Genomic DNA, 27,642 nt, shown 5'->3' with positions numbered 1-27,642 from the left:
GCCGCCGCCTTTAAAAGAAGCAGAGGAGAGAAGCAAAGGCGAGATGTAGTGCTACGGTTAAAGTGGAAACATCGTACAAAAGGACGTACTAACGACAACAATACATCGTGGCGCAACAGACGAAAAAGAAAACTCTATGGTATGCGCTCCTCACCCCCCTGTCGTACAAATTAGACGACACTCGCATTTAACCACTATGCCCACAAGTATACACACACGCCCTCTGTGGAAGGGGGTGAGGAAAGAGGTGCACTATCGACAAATGCAGAGGGTGACCTTGTCCCGACAAGAATTTACACTGCGTCAAAATATTATTTCCCCGTCATCATCGTTTTCGGCGTTATCTGCGGTCACCTCTGCTGGAACTATTCCCGAGGATCCACCGTCAACTGCAGATTCCACGTCTTTGCACTTTTCGCCAATTAACTGAAGGGCGTCAGAGAGCATTTGCTTCTGAACGGCGGCACTCTCCTGAAGCATCTCTCGAATTTCCTCCCGTACCAGGTACACGTCAGCTATATGCTCTTCCATTCGCTTAATGGACTCGTCAAGCAATAACCGTTCCTTGCGCAAGGCATCCACCACTGCTTCCACCGTTTCTTGTCGATACAGAAGCATGTCCACTATAAGTGCTTCATAATCTTGTGTCGTAGGGCACCAACTGCTTGTGGAAGAACAAGTCTCTTTGATTTTCTCATCAACAATTTGAGGAGAAGCCGTGGGTTGAGAAACCACATCTGGTGTGGTTGGTACGCACGGAACCGTAGATTCGCCCGCGTCAGGCTCTTTCCTCACCTTTTTGGAGTTCCCTTCACTCTTACGCTTTTTCTTACTCGATGTTTTGCCCTTTCCACTCCCCCGTGACGTGCCTTCCTTCTTTCCTGTGGAGTACCACAGCATTGGTGTTACCGGACCTCGCGTGAGGCTTGGAAAAGCGTGGCGGGTGCAGAACTGTAGGCAGCGCGGTATCAGCGTGAGTGCCATGTTGTATTGACCTTACTGTTGTCAGAGAAATAACGAGAGAGATTGGCGTACCTTTCCCTCAAAGCAGCACCCCCCACCCCTCCATAGTGCGAAACCCCCCCCTCCCACAACAATGACGAGAGCATCAACAGCGAAAAGGAATTCGTGGCACAAAGTATAAAACAACGTTTTAGGGAATAGAGGTCTAAACAGGACTCTTCTCTTGCGGTGCAAACGGCAAAGGTGCGTTCTGCGTTAGTGTTGAGAGCGTTCCTTTTTTTTCAAAAAAAAAGGAACAAACAGAAAAATAAAAAGAATGTATATACGCATGTGAGTATTATCGCCTCCGTCCCTATGTTACGGATGCATGAGGTCGTTCGCTAATTGTTTTGGAAAGTGGGTAAACTTTAAAGGGAAAAGCCCCCCACGGAGTTGTTATTCCCTGACCGTGTAAACAAACAGCCTGTAAATATCACTTTCCCCAAGAAGGCTATAACGCACCTGGTCACCCCACGCGAACGCATCTCCTTTTGTGTATGGCAATCGGAGATGCGGTGCCACCCACGTAACCTGCAAAAATGCGCCATAACCTTTCGCGTGCTTCAGAAGCGTGTCCACACCATGGAGCATAGCCTCAACATCCCCTTTCATCTCCGGTCTATTTTTGTCCGCTTCAATGGCATCCATCGTTCCCTTTTCAATCACCGCATCGAATGGACCATACTCACGGAATTCCTCCAGCTTGCGTACATCACCAACGATCCACTGGGCGTTGGGAAGAATATCAGGTGAATACTTGCTTTGCATCCTCTCAATAACATTTGGCGCATAGTCCATAGCTACCTGATGCAGTGCGAATGGAAGTTGACGCTCACGTACGGCTTCGTACAGATCCATACAGAGCGATGAATTACCAGTGCCTAAGTGAAGTACACGTAGAGCTGGTTGGTCCCCCTCCACGTTACCGTCGGCGGAGTGCAGCCTCTCACGCTGCTGAAACACCTTCAGCAATTCATCACACAGGGCAGCTATGGTTGGTTGTCGAACCGACAAAAACCAGTCGTGTTGCTCCTCCACTTCATATCTCCCAATCCAGTAGTTCTGCTGGCTGTACTCCTCGACGCTCTTAGGTTCCATCGTAGCCTTAAACACCGCCCACACAACTTTTAATTTAAACGTAAAAAATGGAAAGGGAAACCAATGGCGTTTATTCAGGACAGAAGTCTGCACACAGATGCGTGAAGAGGACAGGTGATGGGAAGACACCGCCTTGTCGTGCAGTTATATTAATGATAATGGTTAGCGTATGCAGGAGCGGAGCGCAGGAAGTAAAGCAAGCGGTAATCCGCTCCTATTCAAAAATATGCTTCCAAGCGCCATGTTTTTGCGGCGGGTACCACCGCCGCGATGTGTGTGCACCTTCACCAACGTCGGTGAGAGCAGGGAAACCATGTGTCTCAACGACTTGCACGGGGCGCAAGGGAAATAAAAGAAAAGTAGCACACACTCTGCATTGTCTCAACAGCGAGTACGGAGTTAAACGAACAAGATTAATTAGACCACTGAAGTAAGCAGTGATAACGCCCATTGTCATTGTTGATATTGGTAAATGCCACGTCTGGATTAAAGACGGACAATAAGAGGGTGGGAAGTGTAGACCGTTCTTTCCACCCCGTACTTCGCACGAGTTTACATGAGAGGTGCAAAAAAAAAATAATAATAATAATAATAGCAAATAAATAACAAACATTTAAGAAGTGGAAGGGGGCAAAAAAGTAGAATAATGAAGAGTGTGTTAAAAAAGATATGGCAGGGTGTAACATCACACGCCAAGAAAACAAGTACCCAAGGAAAAGTAAAACACAATAGTACGCCGTTCGAAGTGGAAATGGAAACAGACGCTGAAAGCGACTTGCTCAATAAAGTGAAAAGCGTCGAAAGGATACCGAAAAACAGAACAACAAAAGAAGAATAGGCACGCCGCCAGGGGGCACAAAGAATAAGAGAAAGAAGCCATATTTACATTAAAGCTATTGAGCGGTGCCTGTTTCGCACATAAAATAACAACAAAATTCCGACAAGGTGCATTCCCACTTAGTTGCTCAAACAACACCCACCAGCAAGACCAAAACCGAAAGGGATAAAAATGTACAGCAACTAATAGACGCACAGACGTCAACTTAAATGCGTTGTTAACGCAACTTGAAAAAAAAGTAAGTAAAAGCATGCCTGGTTCACCATCACTGAAGGGAGCCGTTGCCCGATGACTACGAACCTCCTTTCACACACGCAAATATTTTCTCCGTCCAAAACAACAGAGAAAAAGGACGTGGTGGTGGGAGGATCAGTAAGTAAGGCACAGTTGAAGCGATTACATTCAGGACAGTGGCAGCTGTCACACACACACACACAAAAAAAAAGAAAGCCAGTAATAACGATAAATAAAGCCGAAGGTTAAAAATCAAAAAAAATAATAAAAAGGTACAGAACCTCACATAATTAAGGGGGCGGTCATGTGCCCTCCATCGGCGCAAAACGCGGCAAATGATTTAAAAAGTAAGAGTGGCAGGACTCGGGGATGCTGTTCAATGATCTCTTTGTTTCGTGGGGAAATGTCGGCCTCTGGAACCATGAAAAGGAACAAGAACAACATGAAGCAGATGCTGCTCATCCCAAAGGATACAAATTCAAGCACCAACAAGAAAAGGAACGTCTCCCCTAATACACGTGCACAGTTTTCCGTTTGAATGCTAATGGGGCTCCTATCTCGTGTGACGCGGGTATCCCCTGCAACAGGCCACAAAGGGGGGATTCGGCTGGGAAGACGGAGGCCGGCGGCCCCATAAACCAGTGTCGCCTAGAGCCACAATCAATTCGCCAGACGGCTGATGTAGTTTCACCGCCAACTCCTCCTTCGCAGGCCTTGCGCCGGCACCCGCGACAGGGAGCATTTCTGGCTTTTCAACATTAAGAAAAACGCGGAGAACAGATCCACATATGCATTTTGCGAGAAGATTGTTCCCTAGAAGCTCCGTCCAGCGGCACCTCAGCCGGATGTGAAACCCCAGCTGCTGGGAAGGGCGCTCCATGTCACGAAGTCGCACAGCACCACCAACAGTTTGCCGGCCCCATAACCTTGCAAGGATGGGCTCCCACACCGCCAAACTCCCAAGATGGTACTGTTCACTCTTGTTCAGTCGCATGCACCCCTTACACACAATGGCAGAGGCATCCATGGAGAGAAACACCTCCATAAGGATAGAGCGACAGGCATCCTCCAGATCCCACAAGCACTTGTCGCGAACCATTCGCCCCAGCATTTCATCTGCATCCCGAACGCGGTTTATATCCTCTGTCCGCAGTCGACAACGCAGAGAACCATGGGCCATCAACCACTTGGTGTTGGACTCCGCACCGCCTTCATTGTGGGGATAGCAGACAATATCTGTTTTTGCCTCAAGGAAACGGTCCCACGAACGGCTGAACAAACCGTTGACAAATGTGGCATATTCAGCTGGGTAGTCCCACTCTATTCGATCCTGCAACCGCTTGGAGCAAACAGAGCCATTGCATAGCCGCTGCTCTGACCTCATGGCATCGAACGCACTTTTCACAACGCCAACAAAGTACCTGAGCCTTTCATCCCATGCTACGCCCTCCTCATCTTCCTTCTCAGGGAGCGGATTAGAATGATCTTTTTGTGCCCCACCGCTATCGCCCAATGAACCCACAGAATGCGCCGTACTCGTTGCGGATGAGCGCCCCGAGTCGTAAGGGGAGTTCATCTGGCTGACGGCTGCTGACGCGGGGACTTTTTGTGGGGAGTCTTAAAGGAAAGAGTTCAGAGAAGAGAAAGATGCATGAACCAGAAAAATAATAATAATAATGATAAAGGGTAACTGCGTGGAGCCGAAGTAGCTCGCCTATAGGAGAGCGCGGGGACAACAACAGCAACAACGGATAAACAAAGGCCTCCCAGTGTTCCCAGCTAGGGTGAGAAAGAAAGAACAAGCCACGCAGAAAAAGCGGAACGTCTATCTGCGCGTCCTGCGACAAGTCAAAGGCTTTTCTTTTTTTTTTTTTGAGTAGCCAACCTTCCCACGCCCACGACATCATCAAAAGCAGTTTGCGACCAGGGGGTGGGACACAACGGCGATCAGTGTCATTCCTGTCGAGAAACACACAAGGTGGGTCGGGGTGTTTCTCTTCCACTGTTGCCCGTATCCCGTCAAAGGTTAAAAAATGCATGAACCCTAAAAATTTTTAGGAAGAGCGAAATCACCTCGCACCGAGCGCGTTGTGGACACGAAAGCTCATGGATGAAGACAACCAACAGCCAGGCGCACATGAAATTAAAAAAGGGGGGAAACACTTAAATAAAAAGATATTGTAATATCAGGGTTAAAAGGGGGAAAGGTGGCACAACGGAAGCTGTCCGCGGTGAAGAAGTCAGGGCGGTTACTTCCAGTGCCTTTTTTTCATACTTTTTCCTCTCATACCTTTGGAAGACAAGGGGTTATAACGATCATCATGGAGACGGGAAAACCCCATCAAATGTGGCACACAAACAGTGTGTACGGAACGAAAGATCGCCGCATGTGTGTCAGTACCCGACACGGCCGCGCTCACGGTGTATTAGGCAACGAGAGAATGGGAGTGAGGTGCCTGAACGAGCGGTGCGGCGGTGACTAGACAGAGGTATGTACGATGTGACCGCAATTTTCGTACCAGCGTGTTCGCTAGCGTAGGTAGCGTAGCCACAATAGCGGAACCGTCTATTAAACACACACGAATACAAACGTGAAAGTGGGGAAAAGAAAAATATAGTAAAGGGGGCTCTTTAAAAAAAAAGTTATCTCACCTTCCCCCTTCTGTCTCCGCTGAATCCGGCTTTAAACCCGAGCCGCTATTACCTTCTCAAATGTTGTTGCTATCTCTTTCTCTCTCTCGCTAGTTTAACTGAGGTTTTCGAAAAACGCACACACAGCACACACATTTAGCGCTCCCCTCCATCAACTTGTGTTACCTTCCTGTTTCGGCAACTCAAAACGTAAAGTCCCTTGCCTTCAGTGCCCAAGGGAACTTTTTTTGAAGTGTCGCAGAAAACAGCCTCGAAATGGGGACGTTGTTCTCGTTGGCCCAGGAGCACACAATCCGTGGGTCTATATAATTTACCTTACTTGTGCCCAACGAAACAGTTTTATTATCCTGTTTCATTTTTAACATATTCTCAACATCCTTGAGACGTTTCTCGTGTTTCCCGATTTCCGCCTCAATATCGCGAGGAAAGCTACGAAGAAACTTGGGCCGTGGTGGTTTCCCGTCGATGTGCACCTCCTCCTCCTCCTCCTGTTCCCCTTCCCCAGAGTTTACCTTATTCTTGATATCATTCATGAGGCCGCTTCTCTCGGCTAATTCGAAAAATGTCAGATTGTCCTCAGAAACGCTTTCTTCGTCGTCCGAAATGTCACTTGAATCGGAAACTGTAGACGTTTTCGAGCCCTCGCTTTCGCTGTCACTAGCATCGGTATCATCGCTGTCAGAAGAACTGTACTCGCTGCTACTGCTAGACTCCGTTTCCACCAGAGGAGCCTTTTTTGACTCCTCCTTCTTTGGTTTTTTAGAGGGTGCGGAGGACTCAAGCAGAGCGTCGTCACTGTCTTCCCTGTTGCCGCGATGTTGAGCCTCGCTCTCAGCTGCTCGCTTTGGTGCCGGCATCTTCGCCGGTACAAGCCGCGGCATTGGAACTTTGGCAAGTGAGTAGGGTACCTTCACGGGGATCTTCGCGGGCGATGCCGCACGGGGTTGCGCGGCGGCAACTGAAGATGAGCCACCGTTACGTACCTCCGAGTTAACCGAAGACATTGCTCTAAAGGGTGGTACTCATTTTTGAAGCAAAAAAAAAGTGTAAATGAGGGTAAAAAGGTAAAAGAGAAAAGAGGGGTCAGGGTTCGTACGTCAAAGGACTTGGGGAAAAACGGCCAAAGCACATAACAAATGCACGCAGTGGTAGCGTGACTATCCCTATCCTTCCAGCCTCTCATAACGCCCTCACCCCTCTTTCCCTGTATGTGCGTACGCACGTGTATAGAAGTGTACCGATGTATCAAAATTACTCCGCTGGCGTTATGCCCTAGGATTATAAGGCAGGAAAAAATAAAAAAAAGGGAAAATCGTACAATAAAATCAGCCATCCACACTTTGCCCCTTCTCCTCCCCTCTTGTTTTTATCCTTTGGTGCCCTTTTTCTTAGGGGGCTTTGTACATTCGGCACCACATCACTTATTGGCAACTAATTTGCTTGCTCGTCATGCACGAATGAAAGGCAACATACTCGTGAACACGAATATGGAGCGAGCTAGTGACAACGTTAGGAACAACAGACGCTAAAGTGCGCGCTAAAAATACCACAACAAATGGGGCAAAGTGGAACAAAGAAAGGAAAACTACATATGCACGTTTATTTATTTTTCTCATCATATTTTTATAACTAATCAGCTACAGTCTCTCCTCCCCAATCCCTTAACTGCTACCACTTTCTTTCCTTCCCTTTTGCAACAAAATTTCTGTTCCACAAAGGCACTAGCGCTTAGCGTTCCACTGGCCGAGACGTTCCTCTTCGCTCCGCTTCTGGCGCTCACGCGCTTGCTGCAACCGCATTTCCAGTTTCTGCCGGCGCATCTGCACGGCGCTGATCCTCTCGTTTTCCCTCTCGATGAGCTTATTGATTCCGTGAAGTTCTTTCCGGAGCCCTCTCTCTAGCAACTCCCTTTCACGGGCCGCCTCCATTTCCTCCGCACGTTGCCTGGCCTCGTTTGCTCTTTCCTCACGCTCCTCAATGCGCCTTAGCATGTCGTAATCCGCGGCGGAGAGGGAACGGTTCTCACTCATCGCGCGATTCAGAACCTTCAGGGCGCCCACTGACGGGGAACGCCCATCAGCGCCGTGCAACGTGGTTCTTCGTGAGGGAGGATAAGGTTTCTCCCCTCCAACCTTATATGGAGCGCTGCTGCTGCTGCGAGAACAGAAACCAAAGGACGTAGAGCGACGCATAGGCGTTCTCTGGCGGACCATTGGTGGGGGACTTCTCTCCCTTAGTAGTGGGGCCCGATGACCATTATTGACTGAGGGGGTTCGCCCATTGACGTTAGTTTGTTCATCCTCTTTTTCCTGAGGAACCTCAACAGGTAGTCCGTCACGAATCCGGCGCACTTCCTCCAATTTAGTTTTCCTTCTGTTTTCGTAGTATGTGTGCCGCATCTGCGCAAGGGTTTCGGGGACACCCTTTCCCTCAAAGTGAGAGAGAGGGCGCTTTAGCAGGTTGCGTGGATCAACGACCGCGATCTCACACGCCTTGAGGCTTCGAGGACTGTTAAAAACACCTTTGATTCTCGGAGCATCTTCAAAGTTTTCAAGTGACACGGAAATTTTGTTGGGCTTAACTGGGGGCTTGTTTGTCCAGACGATAGCTTTCGTGGGGAGCTTCAGTGGATTCATGTACGAAGGGTAGCTGGTTGTCTTTTTCCTCCCATCGTTTACGCTGGAAGCCCGGGTTCTTGGCTTTGGAGGCAGTGCATGCGGCTCTACGGCCGCTCCTCCTAACGGTGCATCGGGAAAGGGCTTCACTCCCTCCCTCTTAGGTAACTGTAGAGGGGTTACTGTTGGTGTCATAAGATTCGTTCGTGTCCTACCTATGAAAAAAAATTGCTTCACTGCAGTGTACGCACTCTCACCTAATGAGGGAAGAAGGTGGGTAAGTGAACAAAAAATACGCCAAACAGTTTTTAAAAGATTAAAGTTAATAAATACGGTGAAGAGGTCGCGTACCTACCCTCCAACAAAAATTAGTCTTCACCGGAAACCGCTTGCTCAGCACTGTCCTTCGTGCCTGCCGTCGCATAGTCACACCGAGAAACATAACCAGCCTCAACCAAGGTATTGTAGTCGACCTGAACAACACTGTCATATCCCCAGCGACGGAGAGCCGCCGCGCTATTTAATCCGCGGCTCTCGTTACTGGCCAAAACGAAAAGCTCTGCAGCACTTTTTTGCTGTGGAAGAATGGGACACGATGCCCCTGAGAGCAGATCGTGGTGGTGTAAAGCAACGCTACGCGGAACGGGGTTCAGCTTTCTTTCCCCAGGGTCACGTACATCGATAACGAAAATGCCTTTCCTGCTGGAAAGCTTCTCGCGTAGTTTGTGGGAGTCATGCACCATATGCGTATAACCAAGCGTGTTTTCACTTGAAAACCCAGATGTAATATATCCAGGCCCATAGCGCTTGTTGAGGTTGGATACCTTCCACGCCGTTTTAGGAACCCACTGAGCCATGGGGAAGCCACTTTCCCTGATTCCTACACAAATAATTAAAAAAAACGCGTATGGACAAAAAAAAAAAAAGAAGCGTGGAGAATAAAAGCGGAAAGTGTATCGTATGGAAAGGATGTAACTCGCTCCACGTTCAGTGCAATGCACAACGTCACTTTTAAAAAATGGCACCTTCTGGCACCCCCATAAAATGCTACAACAGTGGGTTCGTTATCACCACACACTCCACTCCAACAAAGCTAGGCACCCCCCTCGTATAGTAGTACATCACTTCAACCTTTATAAACGGCAGCACACTTTTGTCTTTGGAGCCCGGTGTGGCGGCGGAAGCACCGTTTTAGCATTCAGAGTGTAACAAGGTAACACGCCAACCTACGTGACCAATTTTGCTTCACACCCTGTACGTACGTCCCCTTCTTCCCGCACGAACTAATCCACAAGCACTATAGGAAAAGACTCTCCGTGGCAGTTCAACACCAACACCGGCTCACCAGCAACCTCTGATTCCACTAAAGCAACACTGCAATACCTTAAACACCTCATAGTGTGCAACACTCACGGTAAAAACAACAAAGAAAAACTTTCGGACCCCTTTGGGAATGGCTGAACAGGCAGTGGCGCCCGAATCATTTGTGTTGAAATCTGGCATTTTTAAAAAATGGAACCGTGTTTCGGTCGCCACATTTTTTTCTCTCCTCAATGCTTTTTGCAGTGGACATCAAGGAAGGGGGGATTATACGTCGGTGAAACATCTAACGATACGCAGTGACGTACTCATCCCGAAAGGGAAGAGGTCCCGGAAGTCCTCTTACAGCACTATTCACCGTCGGCATGTGAGAAAAGGGGGTCCCACCAAAATAACGAGAGGAAGGGCAAGAGAAGATGCTAAAACTTCCGTTTCCAGCATTATCTTTCCCTCTTCTACCACCTCCTCATTTCACACTCTCCATAAAAATAAACTCTTTCCTTCCTTAAACCGTTTATGACACCCATCAAAAATGGAGAGAACATTATTCATCACCTCCCTGACATTCCAATAACCTGCTCTGCACCCGGTAAAAACGATCCTTAACCAGCGCAGCTTGGGTTTCCATATCATCAATCTCCCTCTCTGTTATGTCCTTTCTACGAAGTACGTCGTACTGCACGAGGAAAGCCGCCACCGATGCAGCAGCAACCGAACCTAACAGAAAACCGGCCATGCGTGGGCCCATGAGTCCCTGCAAATACCATACCGTTGTAATTAAGGTAGTGGAGGAGAAAGAAGGAAAATGCAAATTAAACCAAGGGCAAAGACACAGCCAGCAGTCGAAGTCACTGATCGCATTGCCAGACACGGTAACAGGAAGGAAGTGACCGCAGAAATCGACAAGGCCAACAGTTGAAAAAATCGGGAAAAGGAATAAAAGGAGAAAATTCTGTGGTCTCATCACCACCGTTACCTTGGCACGATGATTCACCAAATAAGTTTGAAAGATATAAAATGCAAAGGGGGGAAGAGTTCCCTACACGCGCAACAATTACGATCGTATACATAGCACTTCCATAAATATCATACACGGGGAAGCAATCGCTCCGCTACTTTCTTCCACGGTCCATACCCCCGTATACGGGGTTGGAGCAAGGCAAGAGGCACCTCGAAGTCGACTGAAGGTTTGTGTGGCTATTCTGGACGGAGCAATTATTTCTGTTTCTGTCGCGTTCGGTGTACATCTCCATCAAACGCAAAATGAAGCCATCGGTCTGCTCAGCCCCGCGCAATGGGGATGCTATCACCTCCGCGGTGGATGGTGCCTCTTCACTTTGGATAATAAGGGACGCAATCTTGCTGCAGTCCTCCTTAGAAGACGCATCTATGCCCTCGCGAGCGTAACGCCCAACATAATCAGGATTCAGCTGCATCGCTAAAAAAACTAGCTGCTCTGCAAACTCGGTTGCGGGACGGCCCTCTCTGTCGTAAGTGTCGTAAAGCCGCAAAAACGAGAAGTAATGCTCACACCGGCTTGGATGAGAAACCGATTTCTCCACCGGAGAGCACGAAATCGACGGTTCAGAAGGTGCATGGAACGGTGATGACAATTGCGACGCGGGGGCCGATACCAGACGCCCACATGTTGCGTTGAGAATGGCACGCTTTGAGGCCTTTCGGTCCAAAGACTTTGCATGCATAGTCACCTTGCGAAGAATCTCAAAAACAGATAAACTTCCATCACTCCATGGCTTATCAGCCGAAACATCCGGCACAGAGAAGGCTGCAACTTCACCAAAAGTGGGGACATCACTGTTTCGCTCCAAATTGTCGTAAAGGTCCTGCGGAACCAGTGCACGGGTCGCAGCAGCCACAGGTCGTAGCCACACCCGGCAGTAATCCGATACCATCGTGAGTCCACCTTCACCGACTCGCTTTTGGAGGTTCGGCACGAGTGGGTCCATCCTTCTCCTCTCTTCTTGAGTTGCCTCGCTCAGCCACTCAGCACAAAGTAGCCGCGACCAGCTGATAAATTGTGCCCGCGGGCGCAATGCCAGCGCACTATCCGATAGAGTCACAATCGCTGAGAGCAGGAACCTAAGGTCATCCACCGATACCACATTAGACGCCGCCACATCCTGAAGATCACTCAGCAGCGTCCTACGGGATCGAGGAGCAGTTGCCAGAACCGTTTCAACCAACAACTCCCTCAAATATTGGGAAATGGGACGAGTGCCAGCGCTGGAGGACAGATCTATGAAACGGTTCTCCTCTCTATTAAGGAAGTAGAGGAAGGCCGTAAGGCTTGCTGACCTCTGGGTTGTAACGTCACCGTAAACAAGGGTTAGCGGGTGGTCAATGCGTGCCAGAAACGCGTCTGTTACACCTGGGTGTATGAATGACAAACAAAGCGTAGCCAAAAAGCAAACAAGAATCTCCTCGTTGGTAAATAACAGGATTGCAGGTTTCTCCCTCAATATGAGGTACAACATTTGAACCGAGTCAGCCGCGTGGACCGCGTTGTGATAAGCATTGTCTTCAGAATAGTTCTCGAAAATATCTGATAGAAAACTCAGAAGTTTTTCTACATCTAACTGAGAGCAGAACGAGAAGTTAGCAAACACACTGGTGCATACCGAAAGAAACACTCTCCTTGGGTCCTCCATGATTTCACCGTTGAAATCTATTATGTTACTGCTACTAAAATCAATACTTTCCACCTCCTTTACATACTTCAAAGTTTGGTGCATCACTTGATTCATCCTTGCAAATGTGTCCGAAGGGTCTTGAAGAACGGGTGTGTCACGCTTTAAGTTTACCTGCATGTTACACCGATTCGCTAAGCTGCTATCCTGAATACTAAACTTTTCCACTCTTTGTTTGCATGGAATGTTCCCAAAGAGGACGTTCCGAGCGGGTGCGGCACCATTGAACACAGCATCGCCAAAACACCCATCGCTGCCCCTATAGGACATTACATATGAATCGCTCAACTCTGTACCAGATGAGAAACTCAAGTGGAGTGCCAAATCCTGGTATTGGTCTCTCTCATTTTTTCCTTCCATTCTTAACAAGAGTTGTTCTGAGAGTAGACAACACTGTAGGGAAAGACAAAGTTATATAATTGTAAATAGGATATCAATGAGGGGAACGAACTCCCCTGCAGAAAGAAAACCAAGTTTGGGAAATCCCGTACACAAAACCACCGATAAGCCGCCAACGTTTGATGATTAAACCAGAGGTGGAGTAGGGTAACTCAGAATGTCTCAAAGAAGAATAGGGATTTTCAACGCACCTTTCATTCATGACTTTACTGATACGGTTAGTACTCTTCAACGAAAAAAAAATGGGGGGATCTCGCCACGTATCGTTACTTCTTTTGGGATTGCTTTTCCGAAAGTACAACATTTCACGGGGAACAAGGCCCCTGAGAGCTACTACGGCTGCGTGAGCGGCAACGGCGCTTTCTGTCTCTTGAATGGTCCCGCCGGTGACTGCGGCTGCGACTCCGGTCGCGCCGTCTATCACTGTGCCTTGAGCGGCTTCCAGACCTCCTCCTGCGTCGACTACTATCACGTCTGCTATCACTGCTTCGGCGGCGGCGGTTCTCTCCGTCCTTCCGCTGTGACGACATTGTGGACAGCTCAACCAAAAGAGCCTTTCCACGAAACTCCTTTCCGTTGAAAGTCTCCACGAATTCACACGCACGAGACGGAGCAATTGTGATGAAGGCGAACCCCGGAGGTCGCCGAGCTAACCACGAGTCCTCGATATGTTCCTCCATTGGTTTCAGGAACTCAAGTAGTTCCTTTTTTGTTGCACGTTTTTCAATGTTACCAACGTACACTCGAGACATCACTCACCAAATGGATACGAAACGCGCAAACTATGCCGAATATTTAATTTATAAAGAAATGCCGACAGATATGTAAATGTTTTCGATGGGGGAAAAGACAAAATCAGATGTCGGATCAGCAGTTTGCTGTAGGGAAAATGAAGGTGAGCACATTCAACAGCAGTGATCCGCGCACGCACACACAAAAGCAAAAAAAAAGTTGCGACCAGCATATGCTCCATACAAACAACAGACATAGTTCCATAGACCAACAATAACCATAAACATTATATTCTACAGAGGAAGTGATAACTGGCATAGCAACTTCCGAGGAGACACCCGCAGGTCGAGCCTCCCCAGAATTGCTCCAATAATCAGGGCTTGCCATAATGTTGCCTAACACTGGAATCGGTAAAGTGCGCTGAGAGCAAGAGGGCACACCACCACCTACTGACTTTCAGTAACTCCTCCTTCGAAGACTATCCCGTGTTTTCCCAACACTCAAAACCTCTCCATTCGTTCCTACAAAAAAAACTCTGAGGACGGCATGTCTTCCGAAGTGTCACCCCCATTTCAAACTGCTGGAGTGCCGAACATGTGTCTTGTGCCTTTTGCAACGGTCCGTGTGGGGCAAAACGGCAGGTACATTCATCCGTTTTACACTCCATGTAACGACTAATGAGTCGTAAGTTTCATACCTGAAAATCACCCAATGGTGTCGTCCAAGCTAAATGGCATAACACCTTCCACTTGCAGCATTTCCCGTGGCGGACAACACACTAAAGACGATAGCTGGTGTCAACCTTTCACCGACACCTTGGGGGAAGGCAAAGAATTGATTGTTACTAAGAACATAGAATTTAGAGCCCCTCCACGAGACGGTGGGTGCTGCATAGTTCACATGAGCTTCCTTTTTTTTTTGCAAAAAAAAAAAGAAAGGGAAAAAGAAAGGGAATACACGCCAATTATGGACCATAATGATCAATAGAAGAGGGTGCTGTGTCATCTCCCATTGGCAAATGTATCGAACATCTTGAACCTGCGATCATAAGTGATTGAAACGAATAGGATCAAACATCACCTCATCAAAACATACATGCAATCCACCTGCATAAGCGGGAATCGTAAAAGCGATCATTGCGGTGGAAGATGAAACAGAACACATATAGTAATCATTGATGTTGTCACTACACGACAAGAAATGAAGGTGGCATCTTCCATACACGGCTAAGCTTTTACTTAGTCGCACGGCCATTGGTTCACATGAAGATGATTGCTTTTTCTTCCTATTGTGGTGATTGGTGGTATAAACAACACGAAAGGTCCCGTGAGCTCGACGAATGTGTCACCTCATGGGAAACATACACCAAAGCATCCAACATGTAAGACACGTGCGCTGGAGCCAATAAATGAATGATACAACTTTACATCGCTTCTCCAAATTTCATGGTGCGTGGACATGGAGATGATGCTACCGCATCCTGTTTGATTTCGCCTTCGTGTCATTTACTTTCAATGGTCAGCACTTGTAGTCCTTTAACGTGCTGCCATTCCCCGGGAGAGGAAAGTGCCACATGGGAGACGAACCCACACCCCTAACAAGTGGTCAGCTAGTAACCTTGGTACTCAGTGCTTTTTAGGTCCATTGCATTGCCCGCGACACTGCGTCACCGGTGCAGCATTCGTTATCCTCCAGTTGGTTCGAAAACCGAAAGAAAGAGCGTTGTGAATAATAGAGTGTTTTTGTTTATGCTCCAGCCACCTTACGTTGTCCGTTTGGTATCCAAATATTTAAAAAAAAAACTTGAAACTTTGGCCGACTGACGCAGCCAAAAATACCAGAAGCTACAGGGTACGCCATTAATAATACCCAAACCACTGTGAACGCATCAGACGAAGGTAACAAAAAGACAACACGAAAAACATCTCTCCAGTACCAACTTATCTCCATTCTTCCCTTGGTTCCTGCATTGAAGTTTCTGTGTTAATACCTTCATTGGCCTCTCACAAGGCATCAAGAACTTAGGGCGTTGCGAGAGGCATCTATCTATTTGACGGACGGCACAAAGCGTTTTGAGTTCTAGTCCATCCTTCTGTGTATTCCCTAGTTATAAACGAAAACAGGAAGAGATGACAACCAAGTAGGACGCACAACCAAACCAAACCGTAGCGTTCAGCTGAGTCGGTGAAACTAAGCACATGTGTTGGGAAACAGAGACGGCATATCGTGCGAATATAAAAAGTGACGTGCCTTATATTGTGGGAAAGAGTGGAATGTGCGCAGCTATTTTTTATTCTGTCCAAAAGAAATATAGCTGAAGTTACACAAAGCATCTTATCTATAAATGAGCCGTAAAGGACTGGGAAAATTAAATATCTTCGTAGTAACTAAAAAAAGATCTCTAAACAAAACTTTGAAAATCCCTTAAGTTCAACAAACCAATGACACACACACACACACACACACACACACACACACACACACACACACACACACACACACACACACATATATATATATACACACACACATATACACACACATATACACACACACACACACATATACACACACACACACACACACACACACACACACACACACACACACACACATATACACACACATATACACACACACACACACACACACACACACACACACACACACACACACACATACACACACACACACACATATACACACACATATACACACACACACACACATACATACATACATACATACATACATACATACATACATGCATACACTCGAGTCACGTACATTTGCCTAAACACAGCAACACAACCACGTAATTCACTACCCCTCATCTCCCTCATGAATAATCAGGGTCACAAAAACCAAAAAAGAGTTACTAGCAAATGAAACAGTAGATGAAGTGCTGGAAAGCATTTTGTTAGGAAGGCAACGCAGGAATCAACCCTAAATTAGTAGTCATTCATACTGTATCCGGCACTCCAAAGAGGTTGAAAAGAACTTCTACCTTTAAAAATAAAAAGCTGTAATGCTCACGAAATAACAAAAACGATTTTCTTCGTTACAGTATCAACTAATCCCCACACACACTTCAGGCGCTACTGAGCAATGCACCAATTCCTTAAATGATAAAATCACAAACACTAAGGCGAATAGCAGATGCCCAACAATACCTCTTCTGCATAGTAAGGGCACCGATCCCTCTTTCAGTTTCTTGGAAAAGGTACGTAGAACATAAGATCAGCAAGCAGTCAAAGAAGTCAAATGCGGAAGAACTCCCCTATTCACACCGGTAGTCTACCTCACAAACTGATTTTTTTAAACAATTTGAGCCTGTTACCAGCCCGATTGGGAAACCACTAACCTACATTTCTATTGTTCCACTTCCTACCACAATCAGATACTAGACGTGACACCCATCCCTGGTTACCAGCGGTGGGGAATCAAAACATTCTTTCTCAAAGCCCACAAAAAATCGGCATCCGAGCATCCCGACCACAACAAACTCATACCGGCGGTGACATCGCAGAGAACGTTTCAGGCGACAGCAACACGAGCCCGTGCCAACCACCGCCGCATCCCCTGCAGCAATTCGCTGATCAAACCATAGTCTTTCCACAGTTCGGCACTTGCCTCACCATTGTGTCAGCGTCGAGCACCTTGCCTAGAACTCAGAAAAAGAGCCAACCTCCTTCTTTTTGTTATATCGAAACGGCATCGACAAATAACATAAGTCGGGTAAAGTAACCTCGCGCACGCATCCTTTCGAATATAAATGCATGCGAATGTGTTTTGTTGTTGCTTATCAATAAGAACCCAAATGCCATTTCCTAAAGAGACTAACGGAATGCGGGTGGTCGTTCATCGGATAGCGAGGCATTGTTACTTCGTAAATATGATTGTTGAGGACGCAGTAACCCTTTTATTTTCTCCTCCATCAGAAGTAAAACGCACGTACGTGAGGGTTTTGGAAAGTGGAATGGCCATTTCTCCATGGTTACCGGCATATTGGAATGACACGAATGGACTTGCATCTAGTAAGCGACTGAAGTTTTGGCGGTGCAGTGCCACGCGCGGAAGTTGAATGTTCAATGGGAAAAAGAAATGCCTCAACTTTCATCGTGTACTGGAGGTTTGCGGGGAGGCAGGAATCTTGCAAAACGGAGCCGAGTAGAAATGCGAGGCCATCTCACGAAAGGAGGCTGCATAGGACGAAGTATGGACGCAGCCCACCAGCATCGCTGAAGCGTGGACATTGCCGGTTCAGAACGAAAATGCGCTGCTGGATCCCTTAGGGCGTCAAAATGCATCGGAGCCCCCAGGGCAAAGTTCCAGAGGAAAGATTCGGCAGCCCTCAGGAGAAATAGTATCTCTTCCGTATGCCTTGGGAGAGTTGTCATTAATACACACCAACTCATTTCATCACAGTCTGGAAAGGCCTCACTCTATTATATATACATAAGTTGGCCTAACAGAGAATACAACTCAAATGCTGTTGTATATGACATCCAATATGTCCAAGAGGCAAGTGTATATTTATTTATGTTTACATAGATCCCATATTTGTCGCACTGGGGGTTATGCTCACCATATCACAATATATTATATGCTGAGGGGACAGCTTGCACACGTATGGGGAATTTATAGGAATATGATAATAAGCTCCTTTGTGTTTGCCGCTTTTCTAGAAATGTGAGAATAATGCAAACCGTATATTTTGTGGCTGTGAAGGTTTGTTATAATATATCGACATAGTTTTCCCCTGTACATACTAATAATATACCATGAGGCATTATGTGCACAATATGGGAAGTGTGGCTACTGTATATGTTATTTGTTAACTCTTCCTTCGGATGAAACACTACAGTCACACCTCTCCTTCTCATATCATATGTATGTGCTTTATCTCACATTATTACTCCATACCATTGTGTTCTAGTGGGAGAAATGATGTGGAATGATAGATTGGGTGAAAAAGAGTTAAGAAGGCATGAGTATCAATGGTGTGTCGCTGATATTTGAAAAGCCCTGCATGATCACGCGATATCGTATATACACAAGCTGTGCGCGTGTATTTGTGCGATGCATGCTTGGAGTAATGGAGAGTGGCAACGCCAGTTTGCGTTCACCACCGTGTTCTTCATCTGTGAGAGGAGGTAAAACAAACAAAAGATCATCAATATTTGAGCGAAGGGAAGAAAAGCTCATTTTGAAGCGGTTGCCAGCGACTGCCGGCGCAACTGTGAGATCAAAACGTCCCCCGAGCACCACACACCCTGTTTTGTTCATGATCAATCTGCCGGAGTAAATGCGGATTCCTATAACGGCTGCAATATTCAGTCCCTTCTGAAGACACATCTTCATTTCCTCTCCTTATCGCCAGGCCGCTTTCGAAGATGCCAAGTCGGGGTTGGATATTATCTCTTGCGACGCTCGCTCAAAGTGGGAAGGAAGTTCGCTGCGCTTACTAACAGTGGAGGGGGCCTGGTGCTGTGCCATTTGCCCATTTTCTTTTGAGTTATTTCCGTTAGGAAAGTGGCTTGCTTAAGTATCGTTCCGCCATTAGCACTGTTTGGAAGGAGGTTGGACGGAGGGTGAGCGGGTTTCTCCACCAACTTTACGTTTTTTTTTTTTTTGCACTACCCTCCGCGTTGGGCCGCTGTATGAGATGCTCCGGAATAGGCATTAAAGAGGATGACGTTTTTTAAATTACTTCTGGTACTTTCACTGGTCAATCAGTTGTCAGATGCTCTCACAAAATTCTTCTATCATCCTTGTGATGGTGAGTGCCGCTCGGGAAGCAGGACAGATCAGAATTTGACCCTCCAGAAGTGGTCGAAGTTACAAGGAAAATGCTCCTATTCTTCTCTCGTGCAGTGCGATCCTCATGCCGAGGTTTCCACTGAGCAGGCTACAACTCGCCCGCTGACGTTTCAGGCTTTTCTTGTCAGATATGCTCATTTTGAAGAGCTTGTTTCGACAACGTTGGGAATCCAGCACGGTAATAAATGCGGTCGACCCTGCGTTACAGGACGATTCCGTTCAGTGTTTTCCGTGGTGTTATTAATCTTATTTTCCCTGGCGATGCCGGCCACCTCAACGTGGTGCCAGGGTCCAGTACCCCGTATCATCGGGGGAAGCCAAGAGCCAGCAGCGTTCCTTCTCATGGGGAACAATGCTGTGCTCCGGCTACGGCATCATACAGCACAGGGATCAGCAGCGTCTTGCTGGGACACCGTTTTTCATTTGTCGGTCCCTGGGCACGTGCCAGCGTGCCATCAGCAGTATCATCCGCACTAAGATGCTGCTGTCCGGTGATGTGGAAGAGAATCCCGGCCCGTCGTTGCGCGGGATGCAGTGGAACTGCGCCGGGCTATCTCAAGGAAAGAGATTAGCACTCCACAAAACCCTTGTTGATGAGCGGATCGCCTTTTGTCTGTTGAGCGAGACAAGGATGACGCCTGGAGAGGCGGCTTGCTTTAGCGTTGCTGGCTACCAACATCACGGAATAGCTCGTAACTGCAAAGGAGGTGGTGTATCAATACTAGTGAGGAAGGACCTTCCAGTCGAGACCGGTATGGCCGTTATTGGTCGCATTGAACAAGTGCATGCAACAATTCACCTTGCACGTGGAACGGCGCTGACTTTCACGTCTGCATACATCCCACCAAAACACACCTTCACGACAAATGACCTAGATACGCTTCTGACGACTGACGGTGCCCAGCTCATCGGTGCAGACGCTAACGCACACGCGTTGGCATGGGATCGCGCGAGCCCACCAAATACCAAGGGTGAAACCCTCACACAGTGGTGCATTGACAACCAGTTTCTGGTCTGCAACACTGGTGAGTGCACCAGGTACGCGCGCCACCACGGGGAGTCCACCCCTGATGTGACACTGTCAAGGAATTGCACAGTGTACACGTGGACATCGCTGTATTCTCCCGATAGCGATCACCATCACATATTTTTCGACGTTATCGTTGGAGACGACACAGATGCACTGAGTTGCCCGCGGCTTCGAAAGCCCATGTACGCATGGCTAAAAGCTAACTGGAGGAATTTCCGTCTCAAGGTTGACGAGCTCTGCAGGAAAATTGGTAGAGAGAAGAACGTCAACACCCTGGAACAGAAATTGAGCTCCGCCATCCGCATTGGACACCTGCGCTCGCGAAACTCGATGAAGAGATCGCTGGATGCGGACCCTCACACCGAAGGGAAAAGTTGGTAGCCACGCGTAAGCAGATCCTGGACCGTACCACAAAGAAGAGATGGAGCACGCTATGCTCCAGACTTGCGGTGTCAGACCGCTGCAGTTGGCACATTGTCAAGAAGGTATATGCGCCACGACCACTAACCACACCGGCTGTACTTGTAGATAACGCGGCCATCACGGACTACCGTCAAGCTGAGAGGTTCAGAAAACTGTACTCGTCCCGCGCAAGAAGGCACCCCGACTCACACCCACCGGCACCAATAAAGACGATAGCGAGTGAGTTTAGTCCCATCACGATGGCTGAACTACGGAGATCGATCAAACTGCTACCGAGTGGATCCGCAGCCGGACCTGATTGCTTATACAACGAGGCACTGCAACATCTCGGCAGAACAGCGCTGAATGTTGTTCTGAGGCTATTCAATGAGAGCCTACGAACGGGAGTCGTGCCGCCTGCATGGAAGACTGGTGTTATCATCCCCATCCTGAAGGCCGGAAAAAAGGCGGAGGACCTCGATTCTTCCAGGCCTGTGACGCTCACGAGCTGTCTCTGCAAAGTCATGGAGCGCATAATTGCCGCGAGACTTAGAGACACTGTTGAGTCCCAGCTGACGCCGCAGCAATCAGGCTTTCGCCCCGGATGCTCAACGCTCGAACAACTCCTGCACGTCCGCGCTGCCCTCTGCCGTCCCACGCACCAACATCGTACGGGTGCTGTATTCGTTGACTACGAGAAGGCATTTGATACAGTAGACCACGACAAAATTGCGAGGGAAATGCACAGAATGAAGGTATCACCCCACATTGTGAAGTGGTGCGTATCATTTCTGAGTAACCGAACTGGCAGAGTGAGATTCAAGGAGAAGCTTTCCAGAAGCAGAACATTTGAGCGAGGAGTGCCACAAGGAACTGTCCTTGGCCCAATCATGTTCATTATTGTCATGAACTCGTTGAGCCAACGCCTTGCAGAAGTGCCGTTACTGCAGCACGGATTCTTTGCAGACGACCTGACGCTACTTGCGAGGCACACAGAGAGGGATGTCATCAACCACACGCTACAGTGCGGCCTCAACGTGGTGTTACAGTGGTCACAAGAGTACTTCATGTCTGTCAACGTAGCTAAAACAAAGTGCACACTCTTCGGGTGTATAGAGCGCCACCCCCTTACATTACAACTGGACGGCGAAAGAATAGGAGCTGACAGAACACCGAAGCTTCTAGGAGTAACATTCCAGTGTCTGCAGGGGATGGCAACACATGCGGCCGAAACGAGACGCAAGATGGACTTCCGACTACTGCAGATAGCAGCCATCTCAGCTTCTTTTATATGGGGGCCAAGACGACAAGTACTGAGAGATTTTTATCTAGCACTCGTACAGGCACACACCATATGTGGCATTGAGGTATGGTACTGGGACGCTTCGGAACGAAGTCGCGACCTCCTTGCAGCAGCGCAACACAAAGCCAGTCGCATCATAGCTGGCATACCGCATGGAACGCGCAAAGAGGACTCTCTGCTGGAAGCAAACCTCCTGCCACTCAAGACGACCACTCTTGTGCGCAGCATGAAATTCATGCTGATGTGTGAGTCACGAGGCGGATGTTTGTGCCGCAGTGCTGAGGAAGTATACCACAGCAAACACCCAGTCAGAGCCCTACATTCCCGCATCATGCGGTCTTATCCCCACCTCCGCATTGAGCCACGCGAGCACCCACTAGAGACATCGACGCTCCGCCACAGCTGCCGACCGATATTTCACACGCAGATAAAGCCTGTGTGCGCTGATGACCCTGACGATGTCAAAAGGGAGGCTTCCGAAAAGTGGATTGCACGGCATTTTACATGGAGGGGGAAGGAGCCACCGCGGCGAGAGCACTACGAATTGTGGACTGATGGATCCGTGTCCCTCGGTGAGAAGTCCGGAGCAGCTGCCCTGCTCTATAGAAACAACACGCTGATTTGCGCACCCAAAACTGGAGCAGGGGAACTCTCATGCATTTACAGAGCGGAATGCGTAGCATTAGAGATAGGACTGCGACGGCTGCTGAAATAGCTTCCGGCATACAGAAGCACACCGAGCAGGTTGTCCATCTTCTCTGACTCGCTGTCAATGTTAAAAGCACTGCAGACAGGCCACCTAGCCGTAACGGACCCAATTCTAAGACGACTATGGAGGCTTCTGCTTCAAGTTCAGAGAAGGAAGGTGCGTATCCGACTGCAATTTGTGTTTGGCCATTGTGGCGTGAAACGGAATGAGGTTTGCGATGAAATGGCCAAAAAGGCCGCAGATTTAGCACAGTTGCGAGACACATGGATCCCCGACATCATTGCTTATGCGAAGCGAGTGCTTAGGTCGGAAGAAGTCCATGAGAACACTCATAGGTTTGGTATCACGTGCAACCACTTTCCAACAAAACATAAAGAAGAACTGACGAGGGAAGAAGAAACGGCACTGACACGCTTTCGGGTTGGGTCTTCAAGACACTATGGATGGATGTTGCGAAAGATCAACCCGAGTGCGCTTCCACAGTGCCGATGGTGTAACCCGCAACATGCAGCGATGGGGCCAACAATACAAACAGCCCCACCTGTTGCGACACGCACTCTTCAGAGAACCTCCGAACCGACCAAATGTACGGAATGTGATGCCACATACCAATGCCGCTCGAGTGCTGTAACGCACATGGTAAACAAACATGGCTTTGTGCGAGCTGATGCCCTCCGGAGGATCAAATACGACGATGCAACACCTGCAGTGGATATCCCCCCGGAGCCCCCTCCAGTGGTGGCGATCGTTCCTCTACCATCGAGCACACGAGTCCCGTTGAGACCGCAGGTGCTTCATTGTACCATCTGTGCCCCCAAATTCGCAGTGCCAGGCCGACTACTACACCACCTTAGAACAATACATGGCATAGGCAACGGTAGTTGCCGCGTGAAAAGGGGGCGAGAGAACGAGGACTCAGTGCAAGGAGATGGTGGCGCTCCAGCAGCGCCAGCCTCTCAGGATACACGGAAGCTGCCGTTTCAATGTGACCTGTGCGAGGCGAGCTTCGGTACACGTTCTTCCCTGTCACTACACAAGAAATTCAAACATAAGAGCATAGTGACGGAGGACGGTACTGTGGTGGCGGTGCAATTCCATCGTAAGCGTGCCCGTGAGGGAAACGTTGACGTCCCGAGGAAGGGCGAGGTGCAGTGTGGTGTGTGCCAAAAAGTGCTCAGTTGCAGGGACTCCCTCATCCGACACTGTAAGGCTTTCCAAAAAGGTGATGGAGTCGAACTTAAATTCAGCAAAAGCACAAAATTGCGTGCCACTGATTCCCCGCATACAAACACATCCATGTTGGTGCGCCCGACATGCGGAAGGCAGTGTGCTAGCAAAACTGGCCTCACCCTACATCAAAAGAAGATGCACGGTATGAAGGTAGAGCGCGCTGTTACCAGCCAACGCGGCGACTGCGAAGAAACGTCGCTGCACTTGATGAGCTTTCCCGGTTTAAAGAAGTTACGTGTCAGGTTTGCGGTAGAAGGTGAGTGTGTGCAGGATGTATGTTTCTCTAAAAGGCTGGCGCAGTTTCTCATTGCGGTTGAACGGAGCCGGCCGCAGGTGAAGTCCTCACCTAAGGTAACAGTCATACAACCCACTCTCCCTTCTGCAACTTCCCCCCTTATTGCCGAGTGTGGAGCTAGCAGGAAAAGCACCGGACGCAGGAATAGCCCAGACGCCCTCAGAGACAGAGGGGGTATGCAATCAACAAGCAACAGAAACAGAAAGAGGGAGAGAGAATAATAAACGAATAACAAAAATCAAAACAAAAGGATTGCTAATTGACATCTTTGGGAGAGTCCGGGGTGAGGGGGGCTTCTCGCCCCATCTGCTGTATTCCGTTCAACTGCGGAAATACAACAAAAATTATAGAGTGTGTGTTAGGATGAATAAAAAAAGGGAGACTCTGCCACAGTCGCCAGACCGATAGCATCTCAGGGCTCTACGGTGATGGCTGATGGCCGCGCCAGTGAGGGGAAACTCCCACGAAGGCACGAAGAAAATTCCAAAAAAAAAAATCTTATTTTCCATTTCAGCCACCTCTTTGTCCATGGGGAAAGGTTTATGGATATTGTTCTACCTGCCAGACTGCGGCGATCGGCGCCTCGCAAACTATGATTGCAAGCGCGTCGTCGTGACTGTGGATATGTCCCTATTCCTTAATCGTCTCAGTTTTCCCCTGCGTGGCGAGTTCTAGTTCCCACAAGTTATGGTATTTCCGCTGATGCGATGCTTGTAAGGATATTTGCAGTGAAAATAGCGGCTCGTCCGACCCGACGTGGCCGTGGAAGAATATGATCGAACGGCAGCTTTACGCCGTGGGTTGAGGGCTCCTTTTCGCAACAAAACAGTCTTTTCAAGAAATTACACCGTATGTGGGACCAGCGCCCCTGGCCCAATTCTTAACACACAGTTTCGTGGGTCTTTCCGGCGGTGTTTTTATTTTCTGCGTTTAGTCGAGCTGTGAAGCCACTTCCACCGCATAGGGGGAGACATCTATGGCACAAGAGAATGAAAGTTGGGATCGTCACCAAATACTCGTGGACCATCCTGAAGGAGATCGTCAAGTTTTTCTCTGGCGTACCCTCCTTTTCGACGAGGGGAAAAGCGGAGGCTTGTGTTAGTTCGAGTATTTGTATGGGACATACCGCAAAATGGAAATGATCGTGTAATGAACCCCTCGAGAAGTTCACCTCCAGAAGGATATCTTCAGGGATCGGAATAGGTATATCTCTCTTTGCATCGCGGCTGAAGGCAACGCGGTGACGGGTGCTGCTCACTTCGTTTAAGAGCGCAGCAACGTTCCAATTTATACCGAAAAAAAAGCACCCGGGATTCTAATTGACGTCTGCACTGCCCAGCATTTTCCTGCGGATGGCACCGTTTGCGGGAAGTCAGAACGTGCCCAGGGACCCTCCTATGATGGCGCCTGCTTTGTAGCGCATTTGTCATAGTCTAAGCTTTGGTGTGGTGCTGAAGCCCTTCCGCCGCGATCCACTCCAACGGAATAAGATGCGGGTGCTTGCCTTTCATCACCTGAGCGGAGTGGCGGGCCATGCCGCAACGTGGATATGATTGACATCGCCATGGGAAAGGCGGTACAAAAGAGTTCGAAGCACTGTATATAAAGCAAATTCGGGGGATAAAGGGGCCGTTTTTAATTGTGATTATTTTTCGACTGGGTGGTTCAGGAGTGTTTTTCAGCAGTGCTGGGAGTTATCGGAGGATGTGCTTTGAATATTGAAATGCTCTGATGGAGGGAGGTCAGTTGGTTTTCGAGAGTACCAGGAAGGAGGGAAACATTGGTCTTTGGGGAGGATCTAGAGGAGAAGTGGGGAAAATGTGTGATGCCTGTGGACCTCAAAAAGGGCGTGGATAGGAAACTTTGGAAAATTAGTGCAAACCTTGTCCGAAACATAAAAGAAACCGTGCAGCAGGACACTGAGCATCTTTCCACATATATTGGACAACGCGGAGGGTAGATTTGAGATGCGCGCGGGACGAAAGAGGGGGGAAGAAAGGGTCATGTGTTGTACTGGGAGAGGGTGCTGGGGAATAGAGATGGCAAAACTGTAAGGTCGTTCCAGAATAAGACCAACTGTTGAGGAGCTTTGTAAGGGGGAAACTTGAAGACAAATGAAAAGCGCCCACCTCGCGGTTTCGTTTCACCGAGAAAAGGCCAGCAAACCAATGTTTAGGAATGAAAAATTGATGAGGAAGAAAGCAGAACACTGATATTTACAGTATCAGACTCAATAAAAAGCTCAGGCGCTTCCTCCTTCGGCCTTCTCCCCCCACGACAAACACTTCTCTAAATATTTCTTCATTCCTGCTGCCGGCTGCTGTTGACACTCGTTGTTATTGCAAACTTCAAACTGTGACCTTCCACTTTACTAATAACTGTTCTCTTTATGTTTTTTTTTACCATTCAACGCTTCAGCCTCCGCTTTCCCCTTCTGACTTTCCTTCTCATTTCTTCGTAGTAGCGTATGCGCACAGCAAAATTTAAAGAAAATTTCAGAGGAGGTTCACCCTTCCAACAGGTAAAAACCCTCCTGGGAGGGTTCATCCACCTACGTGGGTACCGACGCGGAAAAAAAATGAGAGCACTGAGGTCGCGATGATAACAGCCGCCCCAGCGTGACATTACTGTTTAGAGGCTTGCTGGGTCGGGAGCGGACAAGTGGCTGCCACCTGCTTGGCGAGCTGTGGGTCCAGGGGAAGTGCCATGGCAACAGCGCGCCATCTCGCCCGCAGCAGGTCCGTTAACGGCTGAGCAATGATTTAGGGCCCGCAACCCCGTGCAGGCGGGCCGTCACCAATCCACGGACCTCTTGGTACGCAGAGAAAAGTTCGTTGAAAGATGTTTTTTTTTGTTGCCGATTGTGTGTAAGGTAAAAGAGTTAGGGCGGTAGTTCAGTGGAAATATTGGAAGGATTATTGGGGCCTGTTGTTCAAATATGTGGAAACAAGTGGCTTGTTTGGGGTAGGGAACAAATGCTCACGGAACGACGAAGTAAATTACCACGGGAAATAGTATCGTTTTCCTCTAAGCACGGGAATGGTGGGGGATCGAGAAAAATATGCATTGAAAGATTGAGAAGGTTTACATAAATTGAGCAGCAATCAAATAAATAATAAAGAAGTATTCCATCATATCATTTTTTTTAAAAGGCAAAATCAGTGACATAGTTTCCCACATATGACGTGAGATTCCGTGAAACATTCGGCAGGGAACCGTCAAACTGCCGCCGTCTAACCTTCATACTACGGT

At 48.3% G+C, this 27,642-nt stretch overlaps 14 protein-coding genes across 14 annotated transcripts; 1 reads left to right on the top strand and 13 right to left on the bottom strand.

The window, feature by feature from the left end:
- Window positions 1–303: 303 nt before the first annotated feature.
- On the bottom strand, window positions 304–984 carry TbgDal_IX3720 (hypothetical protein, conserved; the record flags this gene model as incomplete). Its single annotated transcript, XM_011778265.1, has 1 exon — window positions 304–984. The coding sequence occupies one exon, from the start codon at window positions 982–984 to the stop codon at window positions 304–306; it is 681 nt and encodes a 226-aa protein (XP_011776567.1).
- Window positions 985–1,398: 414 nt separating this feature from the next.
- Window positions 1,399–2,100, bottom strand: TbgDal_IX3710 (hypothetical protein, conserved; the record flags this gene model as incomplete). The annotated part of the gene is made up of 1 exon (XM_011778264.1): window positions 1,399–2,100. The coding sequence occupies one exon, from the start codon at window positions 2,098–2,100 to the stop codon at window positions 1,399–1,401; it is 702 nt and encodes a 233-aa protein (XP_011776566.1).
- A 214-nt stretch (window positions 2,101–2,314) lies between these two features.
- TbgDal_IX3700 (conserved hypothetical protein, unlikely) lies at window positions 2,315–2,713 on the bottom strand (the record flags this gene model as incomplete). The annotated part of the gene is made up of 1 exon (XM_011778263.1): window positions 2,315–2,713. The coding sequence occupies one exon, from the start codon at window positions 2,711–2,713 to the stop codon at window positions 2,315–2,317; it is 399 nt and encodes a 132-aa protein (XP_011776565.1).
- Window positions 2,714–2,785: 72 nt separating this feature from the next.
- On the bottom strand, window positions 2,786–3,190 carry TbgDal_IX3690 (conserved hypothetical protein, unlikely; the record flags this gene model as incomplete). The annotated part of the gene is made up of 1 exon (XM_011778262.1): window positions 2,786–3,190. The coding sequence occupies one exon, from the start codon at window positions 3,188–3,190 to the stop codon at window positions 2,786–2,788; it is 405 nt and encodes a 134-aa protein (XP_011776564.1).
- Window positions 3,191–3,725: 535 nt separating this feature from the next.
- TbgDal_IX3680 (hypothetical protein, conserved) lies at window positions 3,726–4,748 on the bottom strand (the record flags this gene model as incomplete). The annotated part of the gene is made up of 1 exon (XM_011778261.1): window positions 3,726–4,748. One exon carries the CDS (start codon window positions 4,746–4,748, stop codon window positions 3,726–3,728), a length of 1,023 nt encoding a protein of 340 aa, XP_011776563.1.
- Window positions 4,749–6,006: 1,258 nt separating this feature from the next.
- TbgDal_IX3670 (DNA topoisomerase type IB small subunit,putative) lies at window positions 6,007–6,828 on the bottom strand (the record flags this gene model as incomplete). Its single annotated transcript, XM_011778260.1, has 1 exon — window positions 6,007–6,828. The coding sequence occupies one exon, from the start codon at window positions 6,826–6,828 to the stop codon at window positions 6,007–6,009; it is 822 nt and encodes a 273-aa protein (XP_011776562.1).
- Window positions 6,829–7,545: 717 nt separating this feature from the next.
- On the bottom strand, window positions 7,546–8,634 carry TbgDal_IX3660 (hypothetical protein, conserved; the record flags this gene model as incomplete). Its single annotated transcript, XM_011778259.1, has 1 exon — window positions 7,546–8,634. The coding sequence occupies one exon, from the start codon at window positions 8,632–8,634 to the stop codon at window positions 7,546–7,548; it is 1,089 nt and encodes a 362-aa protein (XP_011776561.1).
- A 173-nt stretch (window positions 8,635–8,807) lies between these two features.
- TbgDal_IX3650 (hypothetical protein, conserved) lies at window positions 8,808–9,296 on the bottom strand (the record flags this gene model as incomplete). Its single annotated transcript, XM_011778258.1, has 1 exon — window positions 8,808–9,296. The coding sequence occupies one exon, from the start codon at window positions 9,294–9,296 to the stop codon at window positions 8,808–8,810; it is 489 nt and encodes a 162-aa protein (XP_011776560.1).
- Window positions 9,297–9,892: 596 nt separating this feature from the next.
- On the top strand, window positions 9,893–10,279 carry TbgDal_IX3640 (conserved hypothetical protein, unlikely; the record flags this gene model as incomplete). Its single annotated transcript, XM_011778257.1, has 1 exon — window positions 9,893–10,279. The coding sequence occupies one exon, from the start codon at window positions 9,893–9,895 to the stop codon at window positions 10,277–10,279; it is 387 nt and encodes a 128-aa protein (XP_011776559.1).
- Window positions 10,280–10,303: 24 nt separating this feature from the next.
- On the bottom strand, window positions 10,304–10,723 carry TbgDal_IX3630 (hypothetical protein, conserved; the record flags this gene model as incomplete). Its single annotated transcript, XM_011778256.1, has 1 exon — window positions 10,304–10,723. The coding sequence occupies one exon, from the start codon at window positions 10,721–10,723 to the stop codon at window positions 10,304–10,306; it is 420 nt and encodes a 139-aa protein (XP_011776558.1).
- Window positions 10,724–10,871: 148 nt separating this feature from the next.
- Window positions 10,872–12,827, bottom strand: TbgDal_IX3620 (cAMP-specific phosphodiesterase, putative; the record flags this gene model as incomplete). The annotated part of the gene is made up of 1 exon (XM_011778255.1): window positions 10,872–12,827. One exon carries the CDS (start codon window positions 12,825–12,827, stop codon window positions 10,872–10,874), a length of 1,956 nt encoding a protein of 651 aa, XP_011776557.1.
- A 344-nt stretch (window positions 12,828–13,171) lies between these two features.
- Window positions 13,172–13,618, bottom strand: TbgDal_IX3610 (RBSR1; the record flags this gene model as incomplete). Its single annotated transcript, XM_011778254.1, has 1 exon — window positions 13,172–13,618. One exon carries the CDS (start codon window positions 13,616–13,618, stop codon window positions 13,172–13,174), a length of 447 nt encoding a protein of 148 aa, XP_011776556.1.
- Window positions 13,619–15,985: 2,367 nt separating this feature from the next.
- TbgDal_IX3600 (T. brucei spp.-specific protein) lies at window positions 15,986–16,441 on the bottom strand (the record flags this gene model as incomplete). Its single annotated transcript, XM_011778253.1, has 1 exon — window positions 15,986–16,441. One exon carries the CDS (start codon window positions 16,439–16,441, stop codon window positions 15,986–15,988), a length of 456 nt encoding a protein of 151 aa, XP_011776555.1.
- A 2,137-nt stretch (window positions 16,442–18,578) lies between these two features.
- Window positions 18,579–18,962, bottom strand: TbgDal_IX3590 (hypothetical protein; the record flags this gene model as incomplete). The annotated part of the gene is made up of 1 exon (XM_011778252.1): window positions 18,579–18,962. One exon carries the CDS (start codon window positions 18,960–18,962, stop codon window positions 18,579–18,581), a length of 384 nt encoding a protein of 127 aa, XP_011776554.1.
- Window positions 18,963–27,642: the final 8,680 nt, after the last annotated feature.

The sequence above is a fragment of the Trypanosoma brucei genome, chromosome 9 (genome assembly GCF_000210295.1).
Source record: "Trypanosoma brucei gambiense DAL972 chromosome 9, complete sequence".
Taxonomy (NCBI): Eukaryota; Euglenozoa; class Kinetoplastea; order Trypanosomatida; family Trypanosomatidae; genus Trypanosoma; species Trypanosoma brucei.
Note: the sequence above shows the minus strand (reverse complement) of the source record. Positions and strands in the feature narration are given on the sequence as shown.